Raw genomic sequence first — 25,220 nt, 5'->3', positions numbered from 1 at the left:
TGTTTTTAGCATCCTGTAAGTGAGCCAGTTTTACACGTGGTATTATATACATAATAATGACAGGTCTCCTAAAATAAAACTGAAACATTTATAGATAGTATTTTTCATTCTTTAAATGACTGATTAGGCAGAGGCATTTAAGTATTTACTACCATTTTATTTATTCATTGTAATTTTATTATTTTTAATACATTTGACAAGTTGACAGAAGAACATACTACAGAAAGGTTTTCACTGAGAAGTTCCCTCCACTCTTCCTAACTTCTGTCCCCTATAGGTAACCATTATTTCTAGCTTCTTATATATATGTCTAGACTTTGTTTTTGTATATATAAGTAAAAATGAATATGTGTGTATTTTATTTCCCCATCTACTATTTCCCTTCCTTGGTGAAACTTTTATTTGATTTTAGGTAAGTCTGCTTTTCTGTTGGCAGCAATCTAGTTATTATCCTAAGGTTATTAAAAAAAAATGTTTTTTCTTTTAAGTAATACATTAACATCATTTAAACACCAAAAATATTGACAAGAGGATATAGTGAAAGACATTCATCTCTGTTCTTATTGCCAAATACAGGAAATTATTTTCTTTTTTTGCAGTTGCAGGAAGCCAAACAAATGGAAAAAGAAAGGCATCGACAGCACCACCATCTGTTGCAGTCTCCAGTAAGCCATCATGAGCCTGAATCACCTCAACTCAGATACTTGCCACCTCAAACTGTTGATCACATATCCCAAGAACATGAAGGGGACCTTGATCCCCAGACAAATGATGTGGATAAAAGCCTTCAGGATGATACAGAGCCCGAAAATGGATCTGATATTTCCAGTGCAGAAAATGAGCAGACTGAAGCTGATCAGGCAACTGCAGCTGAAAGTAATCTTTTTGAGAAAGGGTTTGCGGGGTGGGAGGGTGTGTATTAAAGGAAGAATGTAGGAAGGCAATTCTGGTAAAGAAGTGTGAAAAGAGTAATATGACCTAATGGATATCGGACACATTGTGGTAATTGTGGACTTTTTCCAGCCTAGTCGGTAAAGTTAATTTCACTTAAGCTCACAAGACATCTATTAGCGATATTATGCATTCATTAGTATCTCACAAGCAGGATGATTTACAGATGGGCTTTGGAGGAGATATGTTACTAAAGAGGGTCATAAATGTCTGTGAGCATGTTATGTAGGAGCTTTAGGTTTCTTAAAATCAGTTTATAGCAAACAGGAGACCTATTTATTTGTAAGGTTTTCTGGAATGTGACTGAAAATTTTAGGACATCATTTTAAATTCACAAAATACTATTGTCAAAAGAGTACTGAAATTAAATATGAAAAGAAATCTTTTGAGTAACCACCTGACATATAAAAATACTTATTTTTAAATCCTGACATGTAATAGTCAATGATATTTAGATATTCTCTGGCACTGTTTTTTCTGAGTATACTTATTTATAAGAAAAGTTACAAGACTACAAAAATTAAACTATATTTATTTATATTACAAATTTGTTTCTCTAAAAATAATCACATGCAATCATTTTTCCCCACAAGCATTGTTCTCAGCTTTAGCTGTTTTATAAAATTGCCAGGCAGTGAGTTTCTTCCCTTCATCCCTCCTCAGCTTGGTGTCAAAAAATGATGAAAATTCTGTTACCTTCCCAATAGAGTTAGGATGGTTAGGGTTTAGTTACAGTTCATCTGAATTCTGTTTTCATTTTCCTTTGAGGAAAATCTTCTATAGTATATTTTCAGCTCTTGACTTTTTTAAACCACATCTTTTCTGTAACAGTGGCATGAACATTGGCAGTGGCATGAATAGGTGGCTTTTTACTCTGTTATATAGTGCTTTACTCAGTGTTTATTTTAGAAGGGACACTTTTGATAAACCAAACATTCTCAGTACTCATACTAATAGTGAATCCACACTACTTATAATATGATTTACGTTTTTCTAGTCTGCCCTTAATAAAGGTTCCCTTTCTTTCACTGTAAGCTTATACAGGGACTGATTCAAAGAGCTAATCCATAAGAAAGCTGCAACTTTATTTATTCCTCCATTTCTTCATCCATGCATTTAGCAAACATTGATTTCAAATACTATGTCCCAGGCACTGTGCTAGGAATTGGGGGTTAAAAAGCTGATAAAGGTGTAGCCATTGCTCTTAGGGTGTCCATCATCTGCCTGGAAGGTCAGGCATGTATTAATGAATTATAATGTGATAAATACCCTGCAAGTGGCATGCATGAGATAATTCTGTTGAGGAAAGTTAGGAGGTGCTTTTGTAGAAAAAGTGATGTTTTAGCTGGACCTTGTTCGGGTAAAGGTAGGAGTTGACTGGCTAGAAAATTTAGGAAGTTTTCTAACAGAAAAAACAGCATAGGCTGAGACCCAAGGAATAGAAACACCTGCTGTGTAGTAGACACCACAGTAGGTGATTTCAGGATACAAAGCTACAAATACAACATAATTCCTGCATCATATTGTGATTACTTTGGCTTTAAAGGTGTTTTTCTCCCAATAGCTGTATAAATGAAAATTTTGCCTGTGAGCCATTGGTTCAGAGTACATGCTCTGGAGTGGGGTCATCTGCTTTGAATCACATCTCTGACACTTCCTGGCTATGTGACTTCAGCCATAACAGTTAGCTTCTGTAATGGTTTTCCATGTGTAATAAGTATTTTTCACTGTTACTTTAATCTATTTCTGTCAAATGACTTAAAAGAAAATTGACTTTTGATTCACTAATCATTTTGTGCAAAATTTAGTGACCATATTTAGTTACATTGAAGCTATTACTTTTTAGATTCTTGGTAATTTTAGCCAAGTAGAGTGCAGAAACACACACCTTAAGAGTGATGGAAAGATTATCTCTCAAGACATTTATGTTTTTACTCCACAGAAGAATCTGAATGCTATTGTATTGAATTTTTTGTAAAGTTACTGCCTTGACATGCTTATTTATCAAATTTTTTCTGTGACATTCAGCATTTTGCAGAATGCAGCAAACAGTAGATTAGGAGCAGTGAACAGTAGGAAGAATGGACTTCTGGAAGCCAGAGTTATAATAGTGGTTCTTTTCCGTAGGGTGAGTGGAGATCGGGGTGTGTAGACTATAGCACTGTCGGCTCACATGCGGTCTGAGGCCATTTGGTGTAGGGCAGTGGCTCCCAGAACAGGGTCCCAGTTCCCAAAGCACCATAAAGTGCTGCTTGAGCCTTCTGGAGATACTTTCAGCATTTCAGAAAACTCAGTGGAAATCCTATTTTTATCTGCAATAGTCTGTACAGGCTCACCAGCTATATCAAGTTTTATTAGTCTCTTATGTGTTCAGAATTCCTGATTGGCAGTTATATCTTTTCAATTAGTGTTAAATTGAGGGATGAATTCTTTTTTACTTATTAAATTTAGTTTTATTAATACATTGGATATGTGGAGTCTGCTGGGGAAGAAGTAGTAAGGAAGGGCCCAGATACCCCTGTCTCTGGTTCTTCAGTGACCTCATTACATTAGAGCACAGTAGTGAGCTGGTTGTTATTGGTGGGTGTCATTAATCAAAACAAGGTTTAATTACATTTAATATATTTTGATTAGCGTGTGGGACATGTTAGAAATGTTTCCTTCAGAATACTTTAAAATTTTTTGATTCTTAAAGGATTAATGTAATTTAAAGGATTAATCTGAAGGATTAATCTTCTAGAAAACTTGAAGTTGAATAATTATTTAATATTAATAGCTTGTCAAATGAATCATTTTTGAAGTTGACTTGAAATTATAAAACATTTAAAAATATGGTTTGGTTAAAAATTTTGAAGATTTAAAGAATAATTGCATCTAGTTTCGTATATCTATTTGATTTTTTTTCTTTTATTCTTAATTTCTTAGGTTTCTTTTCATTATAAATGTTTAGTAAAAATTTCCAAAAAGCTAAAATAATATTTTCTTAAATTTTTTCTCCTTTAAAGCATTGTCTAAAAATGATATATTATATGATGGAGAAAACCATGACTGTGAGGAAAAGCCACAAGACATTGTACAGAGCATTGTAGAAGAAATGGTGAACATCGTTGTTGGAGGTAGTGTATCTGACTTGAAATTAATTTAGTCTGTCTTATGTTATTTTATCTAACAGTGGAGACAGTTTTTATAATGTGTGGAACAAAAAAGGCTAAAATTTTATGTAGAAAAAAATTTTAAATATCTTTGCTTATAAAGGAGTAGTTCCTTTTTCTCCAGTTTCAGTGATACTTTTTTAAAAAGTAAAAATCCACTATTTCCACTGCATTAAAAAAGTTGATACCATTTTATTATTATTATTTTTGTTTGTTTAGTGGGATACAGGCAGGGTATATTCTTCATCCTCCTAAATATGCTAAGCTTTACAAATTAGAAAATGTTAAAATTTATTTGGTTTTTAGTATTTTATATCTTTGAAAAAATTGTGATTTCTTGTATCTATTATTATGACTAAGTCATAATATAGGGTAGAGGGTCACGTCCTACCATGTGGATTGTATTATAAAAATTTTTAAAGTTAGTAATTTCACTCACTTTTCTGGTAAACAATATTGTAGATTTATAGATAGCATTAGATTCAAGACCAATCCATTGAAGCTTATTTAATTCTTGTATCTTGCATAGGACTAAGTATAGTACCTTGCTACAAACGCTCTAGAAATACAATTAAATGTACAGTATGGCTCTTGAATGACAGTAGTAGTACTATTTCAACCATACCTGATTTCAATTTATAACATCATTTCTAAGAATATATTTCCTTCTTTAGTTTGAACACTTGAAGCATGTATTCATCTGATTGCATCTTAATTTTTCATACATCTTTTCATTCAACAAATACTTAAGCAGCACATACAATTTCATGGTTCTGTTCAGTTCAGTCATTCAGTTGAGTCTGACTCTTTGCGACCCCATGGACTGCAGCACGCCAGGCCTCCCTGTCCATCACCCACTCCCAGAGCTTACCCAAACTCACGTCCATTGAGTCGGTGATGCCATCCAACCATCTCATCCTCTTTCGTCCACTTTTCCTACCTTCAGTCTTCCCCAACATCAGGGTCTTTTCAAATGAGTCAGTTCTTCGCATCAGGTGGACAAAGTGTTGGAGTTTCAGCTTCAGCATCAGTCCTTCCAATGAATATTCAGGACCGATTATTTAGGATGGACTGGTTGCGCAGTCCATGGGAATCTCAAGAGTCTTCTCCAACACCACAGTTCAAAAGTATCAATTCTTTGGCACTCTGCTTGCTTTACAGTCCAACTTGCACATCCATACATGACTACTGGAAAAACCATAGCCTTGACTAGACAAGACCTTTGTTGGCAAAGTAATGTCTCTGCTTTTTCACATGCTGTCTATGTTGGTCATAACTTTTTTCCCAAGGAGCAAGTGTCTTTTAATTTCATGGCTGCAGTCATCATCTGCAGTGATTTTGGAGCCCCGAAAACTAAAGTCTATCCCTGTTTCCGTTGTTTCCCCATCTATTTGCCATGAAGTGATGGGACCAGATGTCATGATCTTAGTTTTCTGAATGTTGAATTTTAAGCCAACTTTTTCACTCTCCTCTTTCCCTTTCATCAAGAGGCTCTTTAGTTCCTCTTCGCTTTCTACTGTAAGGGTGGTGTCATCTGCATATCTGAGGTTGTTGATATTTCCCCCGGAAATCTTGATTCCAGCTTGTGCTTCATCCAGCCCAGCGTTTCTCATGATGTACTCTGCATATAAGTTAAATAAGCAGGGTGACAATATGCAGCCTTAACATACTCCTTTCCATATTTGGAACCAGTCTGTTGTTCCACTGCAGTTCTAACTGTTGCTTCCTGACCTGCATACAGATTTCTCAGGAGGCAGGTCAGATGGTGTGGTATTCCCATCTCTTTCAGAATTTTCCACAGTTTACTGTGATCCACACAGTCAAAGGCTTTGGCACAGTCAATAAAGCAGATGTTTTTCTTGAACTCTATTGCTTTTTCAATGATCCAACAGAGGCTGGCAATTTGATCTCTGGTTCCTCTGCTTTTTCTAAATTCAGCTTGAACATCTGGAAGTTCACGGTTCATGTACTGTTGAAGCCTGGCTTGGAGAATTTTGAGCATTACTTTACTAGTGTGTGAGATGAGTGCAACTGTGCAGTAGTTTGGGCAGTCTTTGGCATTGCCTTTCTTTAGGATTGGAATGAAAACTGACCTTTTCCAGTCCTGTGGCCACTGCTGAGTTTTCCAAATTTGCTGGCATATTTAGTGCAGCATTTTCACAGCAGCATCTTTCAGGATTTGAAATAGCTTAACTGGAATTCCATCACCTCCACTAGCTTTGTTCGTAGTGATGCTTCCTCAGGCCCATTTGACTTCACATTCCAGGATGTCTAGCTCTAGGTGAGTGATTATACCATTGTGATTATCTGGGTCATGAAGATCTTTTTTTTTTTTTTTTTAATTAGTTGGAGGCTAATTACTTTACAATATCGTAGTGGTTTTTGTCATACATTGACATGAATTAGCCATGGATTTACATGTATTCCCCATCCTGATCCCCCCTCCCACCTCCCTCTCTACCCGGTCCCTCTGGATCTTCCCAGTGCACCAGGCCCGAGCACTTGTCTCATGCATCCAACCTGGGCTGGCGATCTGTTTCACCCTAGATAATATACATGTTTCAATGCTGTTCTCTCGAAACATCCCACCCTCGCCTTCTCCCACAGAGTCCAAAAGTCTGTTCTGTACATCTCTGTCTCTTTTTCTGTTTTGCATATAGGGTTATCATTACCATCTTTCTAAATTCCATATATATGTGTTAGTATACTGTAATGGTCTTTATCTTTCTGGCTTACTTCACTCTGTATAATGGGCTCCAGTTTCATCCATCTCATTAGGACTGGTTCAAATGAATTCTTTTTAATGGCTGAGTAATATTCCATGGTGTATATGTACCACAGCTTCCTTATCCATTCATCTGCTGATGGGCATCTAGGTTGCTTCCATGTCCTGGCTATTATAAACAGTGCTGCGATGAACATTGGGGTGCACGTGTCTCTTTCAGATCTGGTTTCCTCAGTGTGTATGCCCAGAAGTGGGATTGCTGGGTCATATGGCAGTTCTATTTCCAGTTTTTAAGAAATCTCCACACTGTTTTCCATAGTGGCTGTACTATGGAAATAGTTTGTATGTACATAGTTTGCATTCCCACCAGAAGTGTAAGAGGGTTCCCTTTTCTCCACACCCTCTCCAGCATTTATTGCTTGTAGACTTTTGGATAGCAGCCATCCTGACTGGCGTGTAATGGTACCTCACTGTGGTTTTGATTTGCATTTCTCTGATAATGAGTGATGTTGAGCATCTTTTCATGTGTTTGTTAGCCATCTGTATGTCTTCTTTGGAGAAATGTCTGTTTAGTTCTTTGGCCCATTTTTTGATTGGGTCATTTATTTTTCTGGAATTGAGCTGCAGGAGTTGCTTGTATATTTTTGAGATTAATTCTTTGTCTGTTGCTTCATTTGCTATTATTTTCTCCCAATCTGAGGGCTGTCTTTTCACCTTGCTTATAGTTTCCTTTGTTGTGCAAAAGCTTTTAAGTTTCATTAGGTCCCATTTGTTTATTTTTGCTTTCATTTCCAATATTCTGGGAGGTGGGTCATAGAGGATCTTGCTGTGATTCATGTCGGAGAGTGTTTTGCCTATGTTCTCCTCTATCAAAGGAGGCAAGGATATACAATGGAAAAAAGACAACCTCTTTAACAAGTGGTGCTGGGAAAACTGGTCAACCACTTGTAAAAGAATGAAACTAGAACACTTTTTAACACCATACACAAAAATAAACTCAAAATGGATTAAAGATCTAAATGTAAGACATGAAGATCTTTTTTGTACAGTTCATCTGTGTATTCTTGCCACCTCTTCTTAACATCTTCTGCTTCTGTTAAGTCCGTACCATTTTGTCCTTTATTGTCCCCTTCTTTGCCTGAAAAGTTCCCTTGGTATCTCTAATTTTTTGAAGAGACCTCTAGTCTTTCCTATTCTATTGTTTTCCTCTATTTCCTTGCATTGATCATTGAGGAAGGCTTTCTCATCTCTTCTTGCTGTTCTTTGGAACTCTGCATTCAAATCGGTATATCTTTCCTTTTCTCCTTTGCCTTTCTTTTCTCTTCATAGCTCTCTGTAAGGCCTCCTCAGACAACCATTTTGACTTTCTTTTGCTTGGGGGTGGTCTTGATCACTGCCTCCTGTACAATGTCATGAACCTCCGTCCATAGTTCTCAGGCACTCTGTCCATCAGATCTCATCCCTTGAATCTATTTGTCACTTCCACTGTATAGTCGTAAGGGATTTGATTTAGGTCATACCTGAATGGTCTGGTGGTTTTTCCCTAATTTCTTCAATTTCAGTCTGAATTTGGCAATAAGGAGTTCATGGTCTGAGCCACAGTCAGCTCCTGGTCATGTTTTTGCTGGCTGTATAGAGGTTCCCCATCTTTGGCTGCAAAGAATATAATCAATCTGACTCGATATTGACCATCTGGTGATGTCCATGTGTAGAGTCTTCTGTGTTTTTGGAAGAGGTTGTTTGCTATGACCAGTGTGTTCTCTTGGCAAAACTCTGTTAAGCCTTTGCTCTGCTTCATTCTGTATTTCAAGGCCAAATTTTGCCTGTTACTCCAGATATTTCTTGACTGCCTACTTTTGCATTCTAGTCCATTCATAAGCCCTCTTGGAGGAGGTCGTCATTACCCCACCATAGAGCCACCAGAACTGAGACAGGACTGGGGAAACAGACTCTGGGAGGGCACACACAGAACCTTGTGCACACCAGGACCCAGGAGAAAGGAGCAGTGACCCCACAAGAGACTGACTCAGACTTGCCCATGAGTGTCCAGGAGTTCTGTGGTGGAAGCGTGCGTTGGTGGTGGCATGGCTCTGTAGGGAGATAGAAAAGTTTATCTGAAATAGACCATGCTCTAGAGGAAAGGGGTTCTCGAGTGTAGGAATGTAAGATAAGTGCCATTAGAAAGAAACAGCTAAAATTCTATTAAAATTCAGAAAAAAGGAATGGTCATATTTAGGTAAAATTATGCAGGAAGGCTTCATATAGGAGGTGACACTGGAACTTAGACTCTCTGGATTCATGCAGGTGTAGGGAGTGGTGTTTGATGGTTGGACAGTGTTCATGCTGGTGTGGGGAGTCGTGGTGACAGTTGTTCACTGTTGGCTAAAGTCTGGAGAGAATGACTTGGGAATCAGCAGGCACTGGTTTGGGTAAAGTGGAGAGGATGTTGTGTCATGTGGTAGAAAATAAGTTTGAAATAGTTAGGAGCCAACCAATGGTTGGTTATACACTCCAGGCTTAGGATTATGGACTTTGTCCTAGGGCAAAATAAATTACCGCTGAAGATTTTAGAACTAAGAAATGAACTTATCAGAATAACATTCTAAGAAGCTAAGTGGAGAAATAGAAAGTTATAAAAGATCTGTGTAGTAATCTAAAATTAAATAGGACAGTAACAATGGAAATGGAGAGGAAAAACTGAATGAGAAGTGAGATAATAGATGTTGAATCAAGAAGAGCTTGCAGATGATTGACATCTAGGTGAAAGAGAAAGTTAGGTGTCAGGAGTTCCCAGGATTACCTGAGGATATGGTGATTCACCAGCAGGACACATGACGCTCATCATACAGTTATGTTCAGCACTATGATTTATTACATATTAAGGTACAAGGCAAAATCATCAAAGGGATAAGGTGTGCAGAGCAAAGTCTGAGGAAGTCGGGTGCCCGTTTCCAGGAGTCCTCTCCCAGTGAAGCTGCCTGAGAAACTTAATTCCTCCGACACCGAACTGAGAAGTGTTGTCTATCAGGGTAGGTCCTTAGAGACTTGAGTGCCCAGAGTTTTTACTGGGGCCTGGTCCTGTCAGCACCCTCGAGCTGCATATTCCTAGATTCCAGATTCCCAGAGAGAACACTGGTGTTGCAACATAAACCACATTATTTGCACAAACATTTGGGGCACAGTGAGCCACTTCAGTAGTTCTGGGGATGGTAGAAACCCTTCTGAAGTACAAGTACTGAGGTTCTAGCCATGGGTCAACCTTACAAGCAGGGCTTTCTGAGTATAGGCAGTCTCACTCAGGCCTGCTATATTAGCTCTTCCTGCCTGGGCAGTCACCGAGTTTTGAGCCTAAATGGTTAAATAGGTGGTAGAATTATTGATAGAATTGTTGAAGTAGAGGTTGGCATGGGAAAAAAGGGACTAATTTTTATTTTGACACTGAACTTGACCTTCAGGCATGCCATTCATGTGAAAATGTTCATGAAATATATAATGGAAATATAACACCTGCATTGATATCTCTTAGAACTCTGGCCTAAGAGATATCAAGCGGGTGTCATAGGTGGGAGTCATTCTGTGAAAATTAGTACTTGAAGTAGATTACCAGACAGAAAGGTGTAGAGGCTAAAGAAGACAGCATGATCTTAAGGAGTATGAATTTTTCCCCAAAAAACTGTGAACTTATTAAAGATGAAAGAAAGAGCATTAGGTACCCATGCATTGTTTTAAAATCTCATCATGTATATTAGGAGTTGGAAGACTGATGTGAGAACCAAATTTGACCCATCACCTATTTTTGTAAATAAAGTGGCATTGGAATACAGTCATGCTCGTTTATATATTGCCTATAGTGGCTGCCTTTGCACTACAAAAGTAAATTTGAGTAGTGGCAACAAAGATCACATGGCCCGCAAAGCCTAAATGTTTATTTTCTGGCTGTTTACAAAAAAAACTTGCCAGTTTCTAATACATGTGAGTATAGACTGTGAAGTGAAAATTTTTTCCATTGTTTTGCTTTTTTTATTTAGAAAGCTTTCAAACTTAGAGAATAGTTCAAAGAACAGTGAAAGCTGTATGTGCTTTTCTAGGGCACTAATTAATAATATTGTTACAGTTTTACCTCTGTGTATGTGTGTCTTTGCTGAACCATTTGAAAATTGCCTGTATATAGCATGACACTTTCACCCTAAATAACTCAGCATATATCTTCTAAGAATAGGGGCATTCTCATACATGACCATAGTTCCATTTTCACACCTAGCAAAAATAACACTCTTTTAAGAATATCTAATATAAAATTTAAAAATGTTCCCAGTTGTCCCCAAATGTGTTTCTTCTGTCCTTTTTTTCCCCTAGTCCAGGACACATTCTAGGGACACTTGCTGCATTTGATTTTCTCTTCAGTCTTGTTAGTTTAGAACAAGTCCTCTTGGCTTTGTTCCCATCTTTCATAACATTTATTTTTAAGAGTATAATTTTGTCTTGTAGATTATTCCACATTTTGAATTGATCTGATAGTTTCCTTATTTTGATTTAGAGTAAATATATTTGGCAAAATACTACATCGGTAATACTGGTATATTACATAATATAAATTGGTACATAATGAAGTTAGCACCTGTTGGTATGTTTGATCACTTGGTAAAGATAGTGACCACCAGCTCTCTTCACTGTAAGTGAACGTTTTTCCCTTTATCATTAATAAGTAATCTGAGAGTGATACTTTGAGATCATATGAAGATCCATTCACTTAGTGGCTTTAAAATCAGTATAGTGATTTCATAATTCTAGTAAATTAACATTTTTCTGTGGAGAAGGGCATCTCCCTTTAAAAAAAATACCATGAGCTCATAAATTCTTTTATTGTTCAGTGTGTTATAATTCTTTACCATCAGGAATCCCTTCAGGCTAATTCTCATGTCCTTTTGATGTGATTGCGTTACTCTCTGAGCAGATTACTTAATCTGAAATCCCAGATTTATCCTAAGTGTATCTATTGGTGTTTTCTATAGTTACATTGACCTATTTATTCTTATCCAGTGTTGAATTGCTCTGACAATCTTTTCTAATTTCCATCATTTTGTCTTACAATTCTGTATTCAGAGAGAATGTTACAAGGGGCTTTCCGATACTTACTCATTAACGTCCATTCTGCTGCTTTTCATATTTTTTTATTTCAGTAATTTTGTTTTTGTCTCAAAGAATCCTGTTTTTCTTGAGCTTCTTTTCTCATAGCACTTTGTTCCTGTTTGATACAGTCTTCTTTTACATATATCTGGGAGTACTAATTAAAATTGTTCCAGCTATAAAATCTGTTTCACCGGGAAACCATTTGCTCAGAGTGCTGACCTTTGTCCTTACTTTTGAGCTACAGACTTTGCATTTCTGTCTGTCTGGAGACTAGAAAGACCAGGAACCCTCCTACACTGTTGGTGGGAATGTTAATTTTTAAAAGCCACTATGTAGAACAGTATGGAGGTTCCTGAAAACACTAAAAAAAAAAAAAAAAAGACTAGCAAGGGTAGATTTGATCAGTATTTAAAGAGCCTTCTCAGTCATTTTGCGTGCTCTGTTTCCAGTTCTCACGAGGCTTTCCTCTCCAGAATTTGCGAGCTGACTGTGATCCAAAGGCAGACCTTGTTTCCCAGCTGAGAACTAGCCATAAGCAGCACAGGCCTCCCTTAAGCAGAGTGTGGTGTAGTGGTCTTTGGGCTGTGCTATAAGCACAAACTGAAGCCAAGTGAAGCTTAGGATAAATGCTCTTTGAACATTGCATAAATTGTAGACTTGGAGTGGGGGGTGTTCTTCCAACTTGTTGGTTTGTTCCCATTCTCCCATCCTTTGCCAGCAAATCTTAGGCTGCCTTCTTTCAGTTAGGGCTTTATTTAGTGTTAGTTAAGCAGAAACAGATAGTTGGAGTGGAAACCCAGAACTTGTAGGAGATCTCACCGCTGTACCAGGTTGGTTTTCCTGTTTATTGCAGCGCTCTGAGTGAGCTGGGATACTGCTCTCTCCCCTGGCACCTCCTTCTTAGGTTATGAGACCTACCACGCAAATCTGCGCTTCAGTTATCAGGCTGGCTTCTAATACATTCTCCATGATAACGTCTGCGGACAGCTTCTGGTAGACACTGGCATGGTTCCCCAGGCATTCCCCTCCTACCCCATAGCCCTTGGCCTTTCTGTCTAGGCTTCGGAGTTTATTGGAACCCATATGGCGCAATTCAGCAACCTCTCAGGTAGCTCTGTCCTTTGTACATGTTCAGTCGCAGGCTTTTGACGTTGGCTTTTCCGTTTGTCTGAACCTATCTTTTTTTTGGAGGGGGTCATGTTATGCCGCTTGTGGGATCTTAATTCCCTGACCAGGGATTGAATCCAGGCCTCCAGCAGTGAAAACACTGAGTCCTAACCACTGGACCACCAAGGAATTCCCAGAAACTCTTCTTAACCTTTAGGAATTCTTTCAATATTTTGATCTCTGATTATATCTTCCTTAGTTTTCCAGTGCTACTAAAGACAATTTTTCCTATTTATATTTTTTCTTAGGAATTTCAGTGAGATTTATGAAAGGAGAAGATAAATTAGTGGGCTCAGCTCATCACCCTGTAAACAGAAGTCTGCACTTACGTTTAGGGAACAATTAGAGGGAGAATTAGAGGAAAAACATAGAGAATAATAATATCTAACTGTTAAGTGCTTTCCTTGTATCGTTAATGATTTTGTGTGTTTTACTTGTGTTTATTCATTTAATCCTCCCCAGACTTGGAGATGTTTAGGTACTATTATGATTCCCTTTTTAACTCATGAGAAAATTCAAGCACTGAGAGATTGGTAACCTGTAAGAAGTGGTAAAGTGAAGACTCCAATCCAAGGATGTCTGGCTTCAAAGCCTGACAATTAAAGAATGTTTTCAGTTCTTTCGAGAAATTTCCTAAGAAGGAAGGTATTATCAGTGATTATTAATTCCTTTAGAAATTTGATTAAAAAAGAAAAACAGTAGCTTGTATGTGGCAAGAGTTGAAAGAAGATTATGTTTTTACAGTGTAAAGACTTGAGTGTGTTGGTTGAGTATTGGGGAAGAACCAGTTATGTGCACAAACTGAAAATGTAATATTACAATAAACATTCAGGGGAGAAACATACTACTAAATTAGGCAAGAAGAGATGAGTTTTTGAGGCTGAATGAATGGTGTACCTTACAAATGTGAAGGAATGTTTTTTCCCCTGAAATGAGAGGGAAGAAAAAGGTGATTGTTGATGTTAAGGAACTTTCAGGTGGGGCGAGGAAGAGTAAGGATGCCTGTGTTAAATTATCTGCTTGGCTAGGTAGAAAGTCGAAGCTGTTTATTAAGGGAAGGGCAGTGTAAAGAGCTGTAATTGGGAACAGAAAAAAAGGTTTGGAGTAAGTGCTTTGGGGAACAATTACCAGTTTCTGATAATCATTATTAAATTTTTTGTGCCTTCTTCCAGGGAGTTCTTTATAAATTCCTCATCTGGTTTTCCTTATATATATATACATATATGTATAATTCTCTACATATATATAGAAAGCCATAATAGTATTTAGTGTGGCAGACAGCGTATTACCAAGTACACTCTTTTCATTTCCCAAATCAGTTAAAAAAAAAATCGACACATGTTATCAATTATCAGCAAAATTAATAATAGCTACCACTAATTCAGAACCAATTGTGTTCTTTTTGTATTGTGCGTGTTTGTTGGTGATTCCTGACAGACAATGTTATAGACATTGTTATCTTTGTTACTTAAAAAACTGAGGCAAAAGAAGATGAAATGACAAGTAACTTATCCAGTTAAATGGTAAAGACATGGGTGAAACAAGGGCTCCTTCTAGTCATTGTATTTCCCTTATACTAGCCTGTAACTTCTTTTACGTGGTAGCATGAAAGGAGTGGTTCTTTGCCAGACAGCTACTGAGTTATGACCACAGACATGTGTGTGTTCCTTTTTTTATTCATATTCTTTTCCATTATGATTTATTACAAGATATTGAATATAGTTGCTGGGCTATACAGTAGGACCTTATTATTTATTCATTCTATATATTGATATAACATTAATAGTTTACATCCTCTAAACCCAACTCCTAGTACATCCCTCCCCCATATCCCCTGCTCCTGTAACCATAAATCTGTTCTCTATGTCTGTGGGTCTTTTCTGTTTTGTAGATAAGTTAATTTGTGTTGTATTTTAGGTCCCACATATAAGTGATGTCATGTGGTATTTTTCTTTCTCTTTCTAAAGACTTCATTTAAGTATGAGAATCTCTAGGTCCTATGTTGCATCAAAGGGCATTATTTCATTCTTTTTTTTAAGCTGAGTATTATTGCAGAGTGTGTGTGTGTGTGTGTGTGTGTGTGTGTTCCTTTTCTTGGCCAGCACTGCAGGGCTTGTGGAATCTTAGTTCCCTGACCAGACATTGAACCCAGGTCCTTGGCAGTAAAAGTGTCAAGTTCTAACCACTGGGCCCAGGGAATTGCTTACATTGTTTCCATGCCTTGGCTAATGTAAATAATGCTGCTGTGACGTGTTCCTTTTTTAAGGTAACATACATTACACCTAGATTAGTTCTAAAACTTGGTATTATTTCATTGTCTATGTTTGTTCTACTGGAAGTCATTTATTTCTGTTTATCTTACAAGTATGATTACTCAGAATGACATACTGCAGTATATTCAGGGCCATTTTTTCATAATTGTTTCAAAGAATGTATGTTATTAGAGGTATTAATAGGTGTTCTAAAAAAGGGGAGTCTGGTAATAAAATGGATTTTGGAAACACTGCATATTGTATATCCCTTTGGAGAACTCAATGTGTATTAGAGAACTCAATGTGTATTAGAGAATTAAAATCTAAAATAAAGATACATGTTTTCCATCATTTCATTAATTTACTTGAAAATGGAATTTTGTTTGAAAGATTTTTGTTTTCATTATCTTAAGGCATTAGCATTCATTAGAACTCAGTTTAGTAAATGCTAATATATCAGTAGACTACAAGTAAGCCTCTGTTTTGGCACATTCTGGTTAGCCTTTCATCAGCTGAGTGTGTTTCATTGCTAGAGCTACTTACAGATCATGTTTGGAGGTATTCCAAATGAATACTTACTCGTTTATGCTAACCTTTCCAGATGCCAATACATCTTGCTTCACACTGCTTTTCTGCTGTTTCATTTTAAATAGTCTATGCTTTTTCAGCACACTTCAATTAGAAATGTTTGCATGTTTTTTATCCTTGCCATTTCAGATATGGGAGAAAGGACTACCATAAATGTAAGTGCAGATGGCAACAATGGAACCATAGAGGATGGTAGCGACAGTGAAAATATTCAAGCAAACGGAATTCCAGGAACACCAATTTCTGTTGCTTATACACCGTCCTTACCTGATGACAGATTGTCTGTTTCTTCCAATGATACTCAGGTAGAAATAAAGGAAAAAGTCCTCTTCATCTTAAACATTGATAGGCTACCAACACCTTGTGGTGAATATATCCAGTTGATAGTGCTGGCTGATTTCAGTTTGACGAAGTAAAAACTTTTTCTAATTGAGCAGTTTATTCATTTAAAATATTGATAGCTAAATTTCCAACTTGGAAGTAAGTCTTGTAGGTGTTCACATCCCCCTCCCATTGAAATTACATTAAAAAAAATTCTTATCACATATTCATAGGATAATTCTAGTATACTAGGAGAAGAAAGAACTTTTAGCTAGAGAACATTGTCTTTGTTTAGGACTACAGTGAAATCCATACTGAAGTAGTGATAGGTCCTCCTCATCCTTCCTCCCCTATATTTGGTATATTTTTTCCTTATCTTTTTAGTTAAGGGAGTCCTACCCTGAATCATTGCCCAGTACATAGGGGTGAGTCTTCTTGGCCTTGCTGGCCTTCATCAGTTAACAACTTTTAAACATTGCCTGGATAGTCTCAACTGTCTTATGTCTTATCTGCACAGAGTAGACAAAATATAAAATAGGACAAAAACATAAAATACCCAAAGACAGGTAGTAGAAAGCGTAGCTTAGGCCATGGATGAGGTATCTTATCAAGGCGTGATGTGCTATTAATAGTTTCTGTTAGTAATAGTATATACCAAGTAAACTTTAAGAGTTTGGTAGCTGGGGGAATATTTTAAAAGAGATATTTATTGTTGGGGATAGGAGTGGCATGTCACCGTAAAGAAAAGCCATGTGGCCCATTCCTCATCTGATTTTCCTTCCAGTAGAACCCCACACCCTACTGATTGAGTAAAGTATATCGAAGACCGATATGATTTTATACTGGTAAATGCCTTCATTTACACGGTGTGTTCACTCGTTTAGGAATCTGGAAATTCTTCAGGACCTTCACCTGGTGCTAAGTTTTCCCACATTTTACAAAAGGATGCCTTTCTAGTATTCAGGTCATTGTGTAAACTGTCAATGAAACCACTATCGGATGGACCACCGGATCCAAAGTAAGTCTTCAGCTGCTCTGCCTGACTAATGCAGGTTTTGAAGCTTGAACCTTCTTGTGTCTTTGGGGTTTCTTTTTTCCTTTTGTCTTTTAGGACCTTCAAAATTATTTTTTAGGATTATTTTACTTAAAAAAAAAAAGGAATTAAAAAACAGTGAGTGTCAAAATTCAGCTAGAGTAGATGCCTTGCACTATTTCTGAAAGCACATGAACAGCACAGCATTATAGAATTGTGTCTGGATCATTGTAGGGGCTCAGCAGGGACTGAATGACTGAGTGAATTATTTTTTCAGTATAGTAAGTAACACTGGAAGTAATGTAGCCCTTTACATGTATCCTTATGCTAGGCATCTGAAAGCTACCAGTTGAAAAGTAATAAAACCTAAGAGAAAGAAATCTTAAAAGTCAGAATGTAAGATAATAACATACTCATTAAGGTTTGAAAAAATGCCATAAGATAACTTCCTCCTGTGGGGAGCAGGAAATACTTTAAGATAGGCGTCACTTGTCTGATTCCCATCATATATATTAGTTTAAACAGCAGGGAAGTGCCATTTTTCTAAGTCATAAATTGTCAAATGTCTTTCCATTTAGATGATTCCAGTGCAACTGATTCCTGCTGAAGATTTGAGTTTGGGAGTTACTAGAGAGCTCTGCTCCTCTGATGTTGCAACATGATGTGTTATATAGAACGTCAGTTTTAGGAGAACTTTCTGGAATAAGACAGCTTGGAGAAGGCCTGAGTGATTTTTAGAAAGGAATATTGAAATAGGGGGAAATTCATTTTAAAATTCATTTTAAAAACTCTATTTCAGTTTCTAGATGTCAACTGGGAAGAAGACTGGAGACAGTTATAATAAAAACTTTATAAGTTTTGGGAAACCACATTTGTTACACTTTCTACAGTTTTGTTTTCTTTTGTCACAGATTATGGATTCAGTGAGAAACATCTTTTAGGCCTAGAAACCTGGAACTCTCAAATCTTTTTAGGCCCAAATCCTGAGAGGCAGAAGTACAGTTTATTGATTGTTAACATATTTCTAAAATACAGATGCTACAGATTAAGGTTGTTCAGATTACAATATAAAAGTTGATTATAACTATATATTTAAAATTTTTAGTATGAGGGGAGGCAGAAACTGACAGTTTTGACATCTCATTCTGGATTGATGAAACCTTCTTTAAGGAGGAGATAAGGATTTGGTCTTAGTGTTGAAGGCCATTTTTTCCATGATTTAAAAATATTATTGACCTTAAAAGCCTTACATGTTTGGTTTTCCTAAATAAAATCTTTAATGTTACAAAAGATAATTATGAGGATTAATGTAAATTATCCTCCTACATGGTGGGCTTAAATCAAATACTAGGAAATTTTTGTTGGACCATAATAAAAAACCTTGACAACCAGAATCATTAAATACTGGAACTGAATTTTGAAAGAGATCAGATTTTCCACCCCTAAAACTGTTCTTTTTCCAGAATATATGATTTTCTATCTTGAATGGTATTTTTCCAAAATTAATGATCTCTTGAATATAGTTACATAATTTTCTTTTTTGTCTTCTCTTTATGTTTTGTGGCCTTTCTAAGATGATGATCCAGGAATTGTTCTTTAAGCTGGAATCATATTAATAATTTGAAACTACCCCATGAAAAATTGCAAACCTGTAATTTCCAGCTTCTTTTGCCTGTCAAAAGTATACTTGTGTTATAAGACAGTGATTTGCTCATTTCTTCATTGACAGATATCTTATACTTAGTAGATACTTAATGTTTAGATAAGTACATGAATAAATCCATTGATTATTTTGATCCATGCTAACAGGGCATTCTGTTAGATGCTGGGAATACAAATGGTAAAACATTAAAACTCCTGTGTTAGAGAATGATAAGCTACAGGATTTAGTTACTGTTGGAATTGAGCAAAAAGGGTGATAAATGTGAGCTAGACTAGGAAGTAGCAGTAGTGGATAAGCCTGGGAAAGCCTCGGCATCAAAGGGGAATACCTGGCCCACTCTGTACTTTCCTGTAGCTATTCAGTCTCAGCTCTCACTGTTTCTAACTTGATTTATCTGCTTTTTGGCAGGGTGGTTGGTTTTGGTTTTGGTAATGCTGTATTTGCTGTACATACAGATTCTTAGATTCAGAGGCATAGGCTATCTTGGAAACATGACTACATATTAATGAGCTGTGATATTATTGGTTCCAGTTTTATTTCAAAGATGGCAGTATTTTTTTTATTCCTATTTGCATAAAATTAAATATTCCCTGTTAGTTTTAGGTCCTTGAGTCACTTGACACTTTAACCATAACATTTTTAAGGTAGAAGAAATCAAGAGCAATTAAGTTTACTATATGGTGGAAATGAGACTGAGTACAATTTGGAATAAATAAACATAAGAACCATCTGCTAAGCATTGAAATGTGTCCTGTATTTGTAAAGTTACCGAGGATAAATCACTCAATCTCCTTGGTCTGTTGGACTTAAAAAACCTGTTTCAATGGGAGAAAAATTGTATTTGTGAAATCCTGATAATTAAAATTCTAGATACTGATCAGAAAAATAAAATTTTAAACTTAAGCTTAAATGTATTTTTCAGCTTTTCATTATAAAAATAATTTATTAATAGAGTGAATGGGTAAGCTACTAAGAGGTACAAGTATTCTAAAAGCCTCTATTTTTTTTTTTTTAAGTTTAAATGGTTACTGAAAAAGTAAGCTTTAAATAATGCTTCGTTAATGCCCTAATAGTGCTTTTTATTACTGTTCAGGATTTTTGAGTAGCATAACTTGGAAAAAAGTACTTTGGAATCTATTTATGCTAAATTTGGCCCTTCATCTGAGAAGTTCACAATGATTTCTAAACGGTGAAATATATTTGTGAAAGAAGGGAACAAGGTGTAAATCTTTTCTTGTTCAAAGGAACAGTAAGCTGATGTTAGATATGTGTGAATGATTGTTTTCCCATTTAAAAAGTTCTTGAAGTTATGTGGTAGAAGAGAACACCAGTGAAACTACCTATTACTCGTGGCTAAGCTTATTTGTGTACTTTTCTTTTATTAATGCTGTAGAATTTTTCTTTCCATGTAAAGGTTTATGAAATTATGTGGTATAGGAAATATCTTCAGAACAACCCGTTGTCACCATGATGCTAAACTTGTCCACTGTCTTCTTTTTTGTCTTTTAGGTCTCATGAATTACGATCCAAGATTCTTTCACTGCAGTTACTTCTATCCATTCTGCAGAATGCAGGACCTATTTTCAGGACAAATGAGATGTTTATTAATGCTATAAAGCAGTATCTGTGTGTTGCACTCTCAAAAAATGGAGTTTCATCTGTCCCAGAGGTTTTTGAGCTTTCTCTTTCCATATTTCTTACTTTGTTGTCAAACTTCAAGACACATCTGAAGATGCAGATTGAGGTATGTTCTGCATTTAGGCATTGTTGGATATTTCATTTGTTTCATGTTAAATCATATTTTAACACACTGGAAAGTTATTTAGAACATGAAATAATATTTGTGTGTTGTTGTATAACATTTGCCTACAAAGTGCTAAGCACTCAGTAAGCACTAAGAATGCCAAATCAAATTAAGACATAGCTCCTGCCTTCACGGAATTTATAGTTGTTCCACGAATGATTTTAATTGTCTTGAATTAATTTGGTCCTCACAGTAACTTTCCTATTGTATATAATAGTGAATTTGGTTATCTTGAAAGGAGGCTCTAAATAAATACTTTGTCTACATGGTTTTAAGCTATTTTAAGTTTTTAGTACTTTAAGGAGGTGATCAAGAAGAATTATATTTTAGGGGTTATATTTGAAATTTTTACTTTTGTGTTTTTTCCCCAGTGTATGTATTATATTCCTCAAGTTTTCTCTCAACATCTTTGGAACTAGAATAACAGTTATATCATTCTAAAATATTTCCAGAGACTTAGCAAAATGGAACTAGGGGATGTTTCCAACCATGGCATGTATTATGCAAGTGTACCAATTCATGATCTTTTTTCCACACCTTCAAATAATTCAGTATATAAAAACAGTACTTTATGTTTTACCTATTTACTGGGTTTCTTTTTACAATTTGTCCTTTGTGGAAATACTGTTTTGGTTGGGGCATGATATATTTTAGAAACACCTTTCTGCTAGTCAACTTTTGCCTTCATGTTTTGTTTGATATGGTTTACAGGTTACATTTTAATTTTTAATCCTGGCTCAAAACTAATAATTCATTAGCACACAGGAAGGATACATTATTATTTTCCTAGAGTTTTGATATCTCCTTTATTATAAATGTTCTGTAGTATCAAAATTCATGTAGCACATTATTATGGGAATGAGACAGAATAAGACTTTGGTATTTTTTTTTTTAAGTGAATCTATTAATATTTATTCAATATTTTAACAAAATGTATCCAATTTTACCCTTTACAGTCGATTTTTCCATATACTTAAAAGGGATCCTTCCCTACTTCTAGGTAGGAAAGTAATCATTTAAGGATAATTGGACATCTAAAGAACTTTGGTAAACTGAACTATAGTACAGTAGTACTTACAAGAGGAAAATAGCTCGTCTTGATTTCTAATTGCTACAGTATGGTGTCAGTGAGATCAAACTCAGGCAAGACAGACCCAATTCATGTTTACATGTGGAAACCATACGTTAAGTGGTTAATCTACTGAAAGTTTGGCAGTCTGTTCACATCACTGAGAGGCTTACCTAAGACCTACTTTTATGCTGCAGCATCCTGTGGTGTTCTTGCACCACCCAGAAAAATTCTTTGGGGAGAGAAAAATCACCAAAGCTGTGATATATCCATTGAAATCCTTAATCTTTGATAACCTTTAAAGCTGGGGAGTACTTAACAGCAGGTAAACATGGAACATCTTCCTAGAATGCCAACTTTACATTAAACATGTAACATCAAAAAACAAAAGTAAATGCACAATTATATTCATATTTAACAGACGAGATGTCCCTCAAGTTCCTGCAACCATTTGTATGATTTCATTAGACTTTGACAAGCTCTACATTAGAAAATGGTTACTTCTACCATAAGATGCAAATATAATTAAGATATCTGTTTGAAACATCTGAAACAGGTACCACCTTTGACAGGTCACATAAATCTCATCCCTAGGTGACACTACCTAAGCCCAAAGGCAGGTGGGGTTGGTGTTATTTTAGCCTAACTATTGATAGTACTTACACCTCTTATCGAATACAATACTGTTGACTTGTCATTACGTTTATGTGAAATGATTCAAGTATACAAAAAATTAGGAGCATTTAACCCAATGACATCAAGTTAAGTGGTAATAGCAAAGGCAATTCAAATAGTAACATGGCACAACTTTCCCTGTTAGCGGTTTTAAAATGCTCATTTAAACAAGGGATGAGTTCACTTGCTTAGATATTTGAAATACAACTTTATTCTGATTCTAAACGAAAAGGAATGGGAATGACAGTAACAAACAAGATTCCACCTCTCAATATTGTCATGTGACTATAGCAGTCTTATATTTGAAACTCAAGGAGGAAACAACTGTGTTCCAAAACACCTAAATATGCAGGTCCAAAAAATGAACGTTTTTTTTTTTTTTAAACTGCCACATTCACTCCAAAGCCCATCCATCTCCTTCAGCATCCAAAGATTAAGCACATGTTCTGCTTAGCTATATAATAAAGTGGCAAACACGCTGCACCACTGACATCACAGGACAGTTGCCTATAAAACTAGACTTCTGACGCTGGGCCCCAGCTTCACTTTCTCACAGGTCATCATCTTCATCCGGGAGAGCAGTTGTCTGAGCAACCTCTAAATCATGCTCGTACTGTGCTGCCAAGGCTGGGTCCATGACCACCTCTGGCGGGGCAAGAGCAGGCATGGCAACAAACTCCAAGTTAGGGTCTCCAATCAATTTTCTAGCAAGCCAGAGGAAGGGCTTTTCAAAGTTGTAGTTACTTTTGGCAGAAATGTCATAGTACTGAAGATTCTTCTTTCGGTGGAAGACAATTGACTTTGCCTTTACCTTTCTGTCCTTAATATCCACTTTGTTGCCACACAACACAATTGGGATGTTCTCACACACTCGTACCAGATCTCTATGCCAGTTAGGCACATTCTTGTAAGTAACTCTTGATGTTACGTCAAACATTATAATGGCACACTGAGCTTGTATATAATAGCCATCTCTCAGTCCACCAAATTTCTCCTGACCAGCTGTATCCCATACATTGAACTTAATAGGTCCTCTGTTGGTATGGAACACAAGAGGATGGACCTCAACACCCAAGGTAGCTACATACTTCTTCTCAAATTCACCAGTCAGATGACGCTTCACGAATGTAGTTTTTCCAGTACCACCATCACCAACCAAAACAAGTTTGAACTGAACTTGGGGTTCTCCTTGGGCAGCCATCGCGATGTTACTTCCAGAAGCATCTCCGCGCCCGTCTGACTGAGGGCTGGAAAGATGGCGGAAGCGCCAAGACTTTGGTATTTAAAGTAAAAACTTTTTAATTTGGATCCTATTTTTTGGACAGGAAGCAGTTTCTGGTGCATTTTTGTTGTAAGGTTTTTGAAGTTTGCCATATGTTAAAATAATATAAGGCAAAACTAGAAAGTTACTATTTTTAGATAGTTTTCTCTCATTATCTTCAGGAACTACAAATAAGAGACTTTAAAATTAAAACTTATGAAACTTTTGCTTCTGTAACAAGCGAAAAGTATTTCATTTGATGATGAGGCATTTAAATTGACATTAGAGAATTTTGGAAGACTTTTGTGCATTCAGTTACTACCACTCGGAGATGACTACTTTAAGTACTATTTAGATGACTGTGTGAAGTGTAAATTCTTATAGAACCAGATACCATAAAGCCCATTTAAGTTGTGATTAGTTTCTATAAAGTAAATTTGATATAAAAAAATTTGTGTAGGCATGAATTTAAAGGGAAATACTTACAGAAATTTCCTGTCTGTTCATAGATGGAAGATTCTCATTAAAACTATTGTAGTAATAGTCTGTTTTGTTTTTTTTTTAAGTGATCAGGTTTATTTCACTCTCGATTGTCCCCTGTGGGGAGAATATGAAAATAAAACAAGATAAGTATAGATATGCTTTTGAGAGTACTGAACATATTCAAACACAGGATGAACTGTGTTCCAATTGGAGAAAAGCCAACATAAGACAACCTAAATTTGCAAAACAAAATTGAGATGGTTGTTGCATGAAGATTTATTTTATGAGAATATTCACTACCGAGTTTTTATAATGTGATTTTCCCTTGGGTAGTAACTTACATATCTATTTCAGAAAATACAGTTTATACACACTTTTTAAAGACAATATCTATTATGTGAAGACAAAGTACTTCTGTTATTTTACATGTATTTCATGATAGTTGCTCTGTAAGTCTATAGAATTTTTTTTAGAGCCCCTGTTAATCGGCATGGTGTCTTAAATTACTCTGATAGTCTTTTGCTTATTAGTGCAATTCAATAACCCATACATAGTAGCTAAAGACTTTTCCCCCCTGTTTCTCCAAATTTGTGTTTTTTATTTATCCCATAAATGAGAGAGATTCACACTGATTCACAGCACCATTAGAGCTTCTCATCTTTCCATGGTGTACTTAGTCCAGATGAAATATCCAACAATTCCATTTATTAAACAATTAGGTCCAAACAACTGAACAATTATTTTTCTGAACAATGAAGTCTGCATTAAATTGAAGAAAGTAGGGAAAACCACTAGCCCATTGAGGTATGACCTAAATCAAATCCCTCACAATTATACAGTAGAAGTGACAAATAGATTCAAGTGATTAGATCTGATAAAGTGCCTGAAGAACTATGGACTCAGGTTTGTGACATTGTACAAGAGGCTGTGATCAAAACCATCCCCA

At 36.2% G+C, this 25,220-nt stretch overlaps 2 protein-coding genes across 2 annotated transcripts in view; one reads left to right on the top strand and one right to left on the bottom strand.

The window, feature by feature from the left end:
- The window catches only part of ARFGEF1 (ADP ribosylation factor guanine nucleotide exchange factor 1), a 127,100-nt gene that overhangs the window by 52,237 nt on the left and 49,643 nt on the right, over window positions 1–25,220 (top strand). The window contains exons 6-10 of the mRNA XM_043483469.1: window positions 600–876; window positions 3,957–4,067; window positions 16,095–16,270; window positions 17,171–17,304; window positions 20,492–20,726. Of these exons, the coding sequence (XP_043339404.1) occupies window positions 600–876; window positions 3,957–4,067; window positions 16,095–16,270; window positions 17,171–17,304; window positions 20,492–20,726 (933 nt within the window). The remainder of the gene's footprint in view (window positions 1–599; window positions 877–3,956; window positions 4,068–16,094; window positions 16,271–17,170; window positions 17,305–20,491; window positions 20,727–25,220) is intronic.
- On the bottom strand, window positions 22,719–23,773 carry LOC122451025 (GTP-binding nuclear protein Ran). The gene has a single exon (XM_043483479.1). It carries the CDS (start codon window positions 23,729–23,731, stop codon window positions 23,081–23,083), a length of 651 nt encoding a protein of 216 aa, XP_043339414.1. The 5' UTR covers window positions 23,732–23,773; the 3' UTR covers window positions 22,719–23,080.

The sequence above is a fragment of the Cervus canadensis genome, chromosome 12 (genome assembly GCF_019320065.1).
Source record: "Cervus canadensis isolate Bull #8, Minnesota chromosome 12, ASM1932006v1, whole genome shotgun sequence".
Taxonomy (NCBI): Eukaryota; Metazoa; Chordata; class Mammalia; order Artiodactyla; family Cervidae; genus Cervus; species Cervus canadensis.
This window is presented reverse-complemented; position numbering and strand designations above follow the sequence as displayed.